This window comes from Orbicella faveolata, unplaced genomic scaffold (genome assembly GCF_042242905.1).
Source record: "Orbicella faveolata isolate gen_17 unplaced genomic scaffold, um_ofav_v1 contig_48, whole genome shotgun sequence".
NCBI classification, from domain to species: Eukaryota; Metazoa; Cnidaria; class Anthozoa; order Scleractinia; family Merulinidae; genus Orbicella; species Orbicella faveolata.
In genome coordinates, this window is record NW_028301578.1 from 2,896,808 (window position 1) to 2,907,141 (window position 10,334).

Below are 10,334 nucleotides of genomic sequence, written 5' to 3' on the forward strand. Positions count from 1 at the left end.
AAGACAGATGTCTATTCCAAACCTACAGACAGCCACTTATATCTTCCACCTTCTAGCTGCCATCCTAAACATGTTTTCAAGGCTATTCCTTTTGGAGTAGCCACAAGATCAACAAGAAATTGCTCGGAGGAAATTTTTCTCGCCTAGAGAACAGCTGACTACAAAAGGCACCTTGTTAACCAGGGTTATCCCTCTAAATTAGTTTCTGACCAATTCTCCAAAGCCTCCGCCATTCCTAGAAATGATTTACTTAAGACTCGTGGAAAGGAAACGAAGAAATTATTTCCATTTGTGATTACATTTAATCCAAATCTACCCGACGTAGGCAACATAAGCAGAAAGCATTTGTTCATTCTACAATCCAACCCCAAATTAAAAGAACTTTTCCCTCGAAGTTCCATCACCATCTCGTTTCAAAACTGTCGAAGAGGGACAAATGATTCATCAAAACAATGGTTGCTTCAAATGTGATAGGAATAGTTGCGACCTGTGTCGAAATTTCTTTGTTGAATCCAAATCATTTTTTAGTTTTCAGACGGGCAAAAAATACACCATTTATTCCAGGCTTTCTTGTGATTCAAAAAATGTAATTTCTTTGGTTTCTTGCAAGAAATGTCGCTTGCAATACGTGGGATCTACCACTACCGATTTTAGAATTAGGTTTCGTAATCATAAGTCTGCTATGCTCACAAACAAAACAACTTGTGAAGTAGCAATAAATTTTAACAAAATCCCACACACTCTAGATGACGTTTCGTTCCAATGTATTGATCAGGTACAGACCCCAAACAACTCTGAGGAGACCGATAGGCTTCTAATGACAAAAGAGGCTTATTGGAGTGCTCAGCTGTTCTCTTTGGCACCCCATGGCTTAAATAAAAGAAAGGAATTTCATTCCAAAAATAGAATTTGTTATAATTAATGAAATCCTCTCCTATATTGTACGTTATTGATTGATCGTTCAAAGGCCCTTTTCTTGGATTTTGTCAGGCTTTTAGGTGTTGATTAGACTCAAAGGCCCTGTCAAGGGATCTTATTATGATTAACATTATTTAAGGGCCCCTCCAGGGATTTTGTTGCTAATTTGCCCTTTCAGGCTCCAAAGGCCTCGTTTTGGGATTTTATTACAATTGATGTTTTCAGTTATATGAAGGGGAGGGTTTTACTTTTTCCAATGCTTGCCGCGTTGCCTCTTCGGTTATTTTATTTGTTTTAGCCAGTTTGGTCTTTTAGTTTTTAGCTTTTATCTCTCAGACTCTGCCGATTATTTTCATAATAGTTTGTTTTTGACTTATTCAATATTTTTGCGCTTTGTTGATTTTGTTTTTTGTTCTTTGTTAATTAACACCTCTTTTTGCTCTTTCACGTGATTTTGTACTTTTATTAATTGTCACTTGTAATTACGTAATCACTAGCACCTTAATCTTATCTAAAGCTCGTTCTTATTCAAAAGTTGTAATATTTGAAGAAGGTCTCTGACCGAAACGTTTTTTATTACATTTTTTAATCTTTTTTTACGTCAGAAGTTGTCCGTCCTCACAACTTTTAAACTTTCTACGTTCATTTATGCTGCGAGGTTTGGACTGGGATTCTTTACTGATCCTCCTGACGCTGTGACACCTTTGTTGGCCTGAGAGTTCTGGTAACGATTTTATATATATATACAGTGATAACAATGGGGTGACAGGCCTGCACAACTCCCATCCACGTGTAATAGCCGGTTAAAGCTTTGCTCTAACGAGTATATCCTTTAGGGATCTGCCCCTTTTGTACGAGACAATAGGGGGATCTTTGAATATTCTTCTAAGCAATGGTTGTTGTTGAATTAAATGCCATTTCTGCATAAGTATTTGCTTTAAGTTAGGCACTGAAGGGCGATATTGTGTGACAAAAGGCAAGATTCGCTTGTCTTGTTTACGTTTCTGTTGTAGGGCAGCTTTTCTCTCCTCAAATGTAATTTCTGCGAGAGTTGTTGAAACAAGAGTTTCAGGATACCCTCTTTCGATGAGATTTGTTTTAAATTGTGAAATAGCAGTTTTGAATGCTGTTTCAGAGGAGTTGGTTCGGAGAAGTCTGAACGCTTCGCCCTTGATGAAGCCCTTTTTGACCCCTGGTGGGTGGCAACTCGAGAAATGCGTGTACTGAAATGTTTCAGTAGCTTTGAAATGAGTTTTAATGTCTAGTCTAGACTTTTGTGCAAATCTTTCGCCTTTGTAAACTTTTGTGTCGAGGAACGTTGTTTCCGTGTCGGAAACTTCAGCCGTGAACTTGATAGTGGGATGGTGGCTATTTGCTAGTTCAATGAACTGCGTGACTTCGTCTTTGTTTATATTCCAGATAGAGAATATATCGTCAATATACCTTTTCCAGGCGAGTGGTTTTTGAGCGCTTTGATTTAAGATTTGTGATTCTACCTTTCCCATAAAGATGTTGGCAAAAGCGACTGCCATTTTTGTACCCATGGCTGTTCCATGTGTTTGGAGGTAGTTTTTTCCAGTAAACTGGAATGAGTTTTCTTGAAGTATAAGTTCAAGCGCTCTTTTAAGATGTTGTGTTGGGATGGGGGATTCTCCTTTATAGTAAGATTCGTATGCGTTGCATACCGTTTCTATCCCCTCCTCTTGAGGTATATTTGTGTCATATCATATCATATCATAGCAACTGTTTTTATATCTCATAGCAACCTAAAGTTAGCTTTTAATTGCCAGTTTGTGAAATTTAACCGTCATTCGTTGATATTGCCTGATGAGTGTGGTCATCCTTTGACCATACGAAACAGCGTTGTCGCAATAAAACGATGAATTGAAGTCTTGCTACCATTGTTTATTATATATATATATATATATATATATATATATATATATATATATATATATATATATATATATATATATATATGTCTGGATTTATGAAAACGGTGTTAAAGACTGAATCAGGTGTTTTTTGATTTTTTTTTTTTTTTTTTTTTTCATTTCTTTGTTTTTGTTTTCTGCTTTCGCTATGACAGCAGCTTGTAAATCTTACCTAGCATGACATGTAGGAACTCCTTGCCGCATGTTTCATTTATTTAGGTATTTTTTTCATTATTCATCGACCCTCCCCCCCCCCCCCCCCCTTTTTCAATTTGCGTTAAGTTTAGCCCAGGCTACACTCGTCTGAATTCAGTTCGCGCGGTGACTCTGACAAGGAGCGACCGATTAGCGTTCTGTATTTGCTGTCTAAAGGAAGTCTTTTCTGGGGAAGCATTGTCAAAACAAAACATCAAAGAATGACTAGCCTCGCTTTCATGCGACTCGTCCCGGGCGCCAACCGAGTGGTCCGCCATATTTGCATTCGGTGTATGAATCGTTTATAGCCTACAATTAATAACTATGCACCCCAAGGTTCTGACATGTCACCGAAAAAGAAACCGCTCGCAACATGAAATTTAACGTAGAGACGTCGGTGGACTTCAAATCTTGGTGCTTCTTACAGTGCACTCTTATATTTTTATAAAAACATTGTTTTTGCGGCCAAGGCCGAATATTCTTATTTTTCTGCCGATTTTAGGCTGGGAATATTCTTGTGAATATTCTTAGATTATAGAGTATGACAGTGTATAGACTGATTATACTTACGGTGGCTAAAGCAATTTGAAATTGTTTCCTCAATGCTTTGACATGCTTGTAACTAATGTAATCTTGAATTGACAATCCATTGTGAAGGTGAATAAGCCTGAAAGCCTCAAGCTCTTTTATGATGTTTAACTCCGACAATGCGAGAATTTTTCTAAAAAAAAATTCTAATGACCAAAATATTTATATATTACCACCAATTTCCCATTCGTTGAAAGAAATATTTCAACGGCAAAGAGGAATGCGGTATACGTAAATGGCAAATTTTGAAACGCAAATGATAATAAGTTGCATTAATATAATGATGTCCTCAACGATATTCAAAATGGAATGAGCGTTTGAATTTGCAGTCGCAGCATTCAAAATTACAACTTTGTTACGATTAGCACTGCGTGCTAACCAACCCCCTTAATTATAACAGAAGAGGCACCAACATTTGTAAAAGCGAAAACCCAATGTTTCTAGTGTTTAGAGTAAAAGCGACCAGAGGGAATGAAGACCCTTTCCGGGCAGCGGGCGTATTAACTGAAGGTAATTCCGCTTTACCTTATTGCATTAATTATAAATGCTTTATAGACCTCTAATAACAGTAAGATCTTATCATGTGTACTTGATTGGATTTCCTCTGGAATTCAATGATTACCATCTAGATATGACATATATACTACAATAGTTTGAGCGAAAAAAGAGCTCCCAGCAATGTTCGATGGAAGGCAAAAAAGATAACACTGGACACATATTTTTTTCATTATTTCCTCACAATTAAAAGATTTCCTTTTTTGAGAGAGAGTAAAGACGTTTTTTTGAGCAGTTTATTCGAAACATCTTTTTGGATAAAAAAAAAAAAAAAAAAAAAAAAAAAAACTGCCAGTAAAGAAAACGACGTATCGATTTCTCTGAGATCATTTTGAAGATTAAAAAGTAGTTAAAGTTGATTAGAGTTTTTTTCACTTACGTTTTGCAGTGTTTAGTGCATATTTACATATTTTTATCGCTTTTCAAATTCTCACATCTTAATTTTACCCCTATATGCAAAAAAAAAAAAAAGAAAGAAAGAAAGAAAAAAGAAAAAAAAATGAATTCCTTTATTTATTCGGGAAATAAAACATTGTCAGAGTAGCGAAAACGACGAACACCATCGTGTTTATGTAAACTTTAGGCTTCCGGTTTCTTAGCTGATAATCAACTACCTGCCCGGGAACCAGCTACGAAAATCACATATTGGGACCTACAGATGTTTTGTTCAGAAATTGTGCTTCCTCTATGAATGGTTCGGTAAACCAGGAAAGCTCGATTACCCAGATCTACCAAAACACCCTAACGTCCTCAGTGGCCTTGCCCACGGCGACTGCGCGCTCGCAGTACTGAGCGGTAGTGAAAACCGAACTGTTAAAGTTGCCTTGACTCCTTCTAATACTTAATTTGAGAAATTCTGGGTTAAATTTGACGAAAAACAACATATTTTGTTCAAAGTTAATGACACAACTAAGTTCCCTCCTGGTGACACTCGGCAAACTATGAGTGAGTGACCGGACGCGGGCGACCCATTTTTGGCGTCACATTAATTGCAGAAAGAAACTGGCTCATATTTTTCACTTTTTTATAATCTCATGTGGTTTTTGAAATTGTTAATCCTTTTTCTCGAGAATATTCATTCCCGACTTCAGTAAGAAAAGTTGCCCGACATGCAATGCCCTTCCTTTTAACATACATTGACATCAGAGCAGTACAGTTTTTCCCGCCCTCTGAATCCTTATTGGCCTGTTCCTAATTTCAGCGCGCCAGCCGCATGCACGGAGAGATCTTGTACACTATTGTTCAAGGAGCGAGGCATGTGGACCTTTGCAGACTGGCTGCGTTATAACAACAATCTCGACTCAGCCCCGGGTGTGGAAGTACTAGAGAAGGTGAGAGTTGAAGGGAATCAGCATTATTAGAGTGAGCTTACATTTTCTACATACTCCAAAGATCAGTAGATGATTGTGCGGAGCTACACAGTCCTGTTAAAGAAGCCTATGAAATGCTGAAGGGAGCTTTTGTTGGAGAATAAAGCATCGAGCTCACGGGACGAGGGCCTCTAATCAAGGCTGTCCATCGAATGATCGACTATCAACCGACCGAGATCTTTTCCTGGTTGTGGAGCAGGCAGCAGATGTTGAACGTGGGGCTGTAATCAAGGCTGCCCATCGAACGATAGACTGTCAATCGATCAAGATCTTTTCCTGGTTTGTGGAGCAGGTAGCGCATGATGAACGAGGCCTAATGATGCACTTTAAACACGCTAGAAAATGCCACTACGATGTAACGCGATAACTACACTACGAGTAGCCCCTCTTTCGCTTAGTCCGTCGTGCTTGACGCGAAAGAAAACCCCGAGAAAAAAAATGGCCGCGCGAAATCTTGGGGGGCGAGAATTTCCTCGAGGTTTTCTTTCACGTCACGACGCCTACTATGACCCTAAGGCGAGACATTTGAACACTATTTTTGGCCCGGGGGATGGTAATTTGCTCCCGAAAATTCAAAATGTAAAATACGTGCACGTGTTGCTCAAATATAAAACTTTTCTTGTTTTCACATTATTTTCGAGTATTTTGCAGTATTCCTATGAGCGCGTCACATTTTTTCCACGCTGACATTTTGAATTTTGGAACAAAATTCTTTCCGATAGTACCCTCCGTGAGAATGAACCCATGCAAAACTTTTTGAACTGAAGTGTGAGTCCAGCGGCATAAATATTTTGTGTCGTTTCCTCAGAAACGAGACGGTATTGTTTTCAGTTCAGGTATGAACTATTTACACAGTGGAGGTAATATCCAATCCGAATAAAGTTCGTAATTGTTGATGTAAATACGGCGGCAAAATTTCCGCCAAAATTCAGTATATTGCAGCAAAATGTGGTATTCACAATACTTCAATCATTGCCTTGTACGAAAATAGGTAATGACGATTGAAACTCTCGTTTCTCTTTATTATATTACACAAGAAAACTATGAACTGGACGAGGTAGAGGACCACGCGATTTGTCCACTAATCCTATATTTTAAGCCGATATAAGCAGTTAGTTTTATTTAGATCACCAAACAAATTGTACTGTTTTCCGTTTCAGAGTTTTTCTTTTTTTTTTTTTTTGACATAGTGAGAATTGTAAATGTTATTCGATATAAAACACTTGTAATTCACAAAGTAAACATACACACCAAAAATAATTTGTTGAAAGTAAATTTAATTCCGTGACACGGTAACGAAAGGAACTTAAAATGTCATACATGTAGAAATAATTAGCGGTATTACAGAGAAATATCTGTTTCCGTGCGTGATTTAAATGTGACAGAGATCACAACTACGACGACGTTATTTTCACCAATCAGAACACATGTCAGGAATAACAATCCCGCCCCTTTTCTGCAGATGTTTACGAAAAAAGAACACACACTTGCAGCGCTCGGACGATACCACAGTCCAGATATATTGTGGAGGGTAAGTGATTCATCATAATGTATGTTAAGGTTTAACTTGCCGTATACCTTTAGATTTGTCTCGCGTCCAAGTCATGTAGTGCGTCCGGTTTCAACTGTAGATACCTTAACGCCATATCAAATTAATACATGTAAAGCTTATAGAGCTGGCTATCAAGCTCTACCAAGAATTTTGAAATAAAATGAACTGTCGAATTTTTCACGACCTTAAAATGTGTGAGTCCGAATTTTTTTTTGGATCCCATTTGAAAGTTACAAGTCAAAGGGAATTTGTTCTTTTGCCCTCAAATTTGGACAGTAGCTAGTTTGAAACCTTGCGGAGTTCGGCAGGAGGTTTTTTTTTTTTTTTTTTTTTAAGTCAGAACTCCGTTAAACGTTTACAAGATATGTATATAATTGTTAAACCTTCAAAATATAGAAGAAAGGTGAAACTTTTGCATGTAAAAAATTCAGCTTGTTGACAGCGTCCGACATTGATAGCTAAATTTAAGAGTCACCTAAGGGAAATAAGCCTGTTTTGAGGTCACCTTAAAAACCGCCTCGCAAAAAAAGAAAAAACAAAAACAAAAACAAAAACAGAAACAAAAACAAACAAAAGAAAAGAAAAGAAAAAGATCAAATTAATCCAATCAATGTGATGTTTGTATATTGAATATGACGGTTGACTTTCGCTGAAAAATGCCAATCGGTGAAGGTACGGTCCGAAATTTGCCTTTTTCGTTCTTACGCGGACAGCCTCTTAAAATCTCGCCGATATGGAATCAAAAATCTTGGCGCAGGCTCTGATGCAATACCACGCTATAATGCTAATCGAGACACTGATTGACGTTTACACAACATAAAGAGCATAAACACCTTAAGACAAACAAGAAAACCTGCAAAAAAATACATATTGACCCTTAACGTTGATGTGTTTATTTTATAGTTTTCGTATTTCATAACTGCGGCCTCCTGATTCTGAATCGGCTGCCTAATATTTTCAGCGACTCCCAGTTTGCGAATTGCTACGCATACACTTTTCTAAAACTGCCTTTCACCATTCTGGTGTAAAGTCTGCATGCATATTAAAAACGAGCCAGGAACAGAAAGCATAATGATTTAGCTATTGACTGGTTGTCTGCCACATAACACCTATTTTGCTTTCCTTTAATTTTCACTATCAAGAGAAGCTAACCTCTTGGTCGAATTTTAATATTGCTTTGTTTCTGTTGTAGACCATGGTCAGGCTAATTAGAGCTTTTATCAAGACTAAGGGAAAAGCAATTAGCATGGGTATTCAATATTGATTACCTTTTAATATCGTGGGTGACAAATTGCGCTTGCAATGGTAGGCTTTTGACTTGTTTTTGTATCGAGAAATTTCGTGCCAAACGTTGCCATTGCAATTTTGCAATTTCACAGGTGAAATTATAAATTAACGCTAAAATTTGGCCCCAAAATGAAGGAGTGATTTGTCACGCATGATATTATATCAAGTATTAGGCAGTTTCTTACAGCAACCAAAACGAATATTTGTCTCACCTTTGAAGTTACGAAGCGCTTAGGACTTTGCAGTGCGTAATTGCCTTCGTCAAACATTTCAAACTTCTTTAAAACGCTTATACATGCCAATCAAGATGGTGCCTTTTGAATTAAGATCAATATATATATATAAAAAAACCCATTAACATCGATTAAAGTTTGCACTTCGAAAATATGGTTATCTTTTGGGAAGTTTAAGTGAAAAAATAAACCATTGGGATAGCGAGCTTTGTCACTCTGAGTGGGAAGAACCCAAGATATCTCATAATTAGAGGCCCATATATTGGATAATTTTTGCGATTTTAGTGTGGAAAATTAGTTCTAGGATATTTGCTTGGTTGTAGGACAGGGAACTTGAATTGTCAAGGGTTCCAAAGTGACCAAGAGTATCAACTTGAACAAGGACACTCGTAGCCTGCGAAACACTTCGCGTAGAACTTGGACTAAATGCGGTATATTTTTCAGAGTAATAAATCACGTCTGATGCTTGCCTTAAGGTGTGAAACTCAGAGTAACAACCAACTCTATCCTCTTTGATTTTTTTTTTATTCTGTATAAATCTTTAATCTTCATTGTCGATGCCAGGATCAATGATGAGACTACGTACAGTTATTTTATTATACATACCCTAGAGCAGGTTTGTCAGCGGACAATTATAGTTCAGTAATTGTTAAAATAGGACTTCTTCATTGTCGAGCATTGTTTGGCTAAAATTTGTCAATAGTCTTTGTGATAAAGCGATTTATGTTGTGTTTTAAGTAAATAAGTTTCAATGCGCTCGCCTAGAGATGGTCGCTGTTCAAACTACGGTTTTGTAGAGTAAGAAAGTGTAAAGAAAAGCTGTTTTCTTCTTGTTTTAATTTCTCTTTTGACCTATGCCGATAAAACAATGTATCTCTACACAGCTTTTTGCGCTGAACATACAGTCTACTCATTTTGTTAAGTCTTGTGGGCACATTTACGTTATAAACTCAGTTAATCGAGTCGACGATTTCAATGAAGCGGACTCTATTCATGCATTTTAGGTTGTCATTAGTTGTTTCTTTCAGGTTTCAAGCTGACTTTATTTACCCGTCTTTATTTTGTTCCTAACATGATGCAATCGAGTACATTATTAGAATATAGAGAGCACTCTGATAAAGAGTTTTTGCGAGACCCGTGATCGCCCCAAAATTAGCAGCGTGACGCGTGATTGAGACCAAATTAGCCGCGTGATGCGTGACAGGACATCAGTACATCTGATACGTGATTTGCAGAGGTGTAAATGCTTTGACACAAATATTGCCTGTATATCAAAGCCTGGCAAAGGTGGCGTAGACGTCTTCTTAATTCGGACATAAAATCTCTGCCAACTTAGCCTGTTAACAGGCTTCCGATAGTGTTATAGGGGAAGGCAAAATAGCAGGAGGACGGAGATAGCCGAGAGTGTTGTGGGGAGGGAAAAATTCCACTCCGCTAGGCTAGCTTCGCTCGCCCTATTATTTTATTTCACTTTTCGCGCTCGTCGGAGCCTGCTCACAGACAATGCCAGCTCTCCCAGATTATTGAGGTGCCTCCTGGATACAGACCGAATCTCCCGGTTTTCCGTACGGGTCATCAATTTTATTTTGGCCAATACTTGTCATTTTCGGGGGAAAATGTTTGGAATATTTGCCGATGCATTTCTGTGGTTGAATTGGCAGAGGTCTCCCTTTATGCGTTTAGGGTGGAGAAAGTAAAATTG

At 37.8% G+C, this 10,334-nt stretch overlaps 2 protein-coding genes across 2 annotated transcripts in view; both read right to left on the minus strand.

Annotated features, from left to right (window-relative positions):
- Window positions 1-10,334, minus strand: part of LOC149095962 (uncharacterized) — a 302,109-nt gene that overhangs the window by 97,918 nt on the left and 193,857 nt on the right. The window lies entirely within an intron of this gene.
- LOC149095973 (uncharacterized) lies at window positions 1,457-2,631 on the minus strand. Its single transcript, XM_089280856.1, has one exon. It carries the CDS (start codon window positions 2,460-2,462, stop codon window positions 1,722-1,724), a length of 741 nt encoding a protein of 246 aa, XP_089136982.1. The 5' UTR covers window positions 2,463-2,631; the 3' UTR covers window positions 1,457-1,721.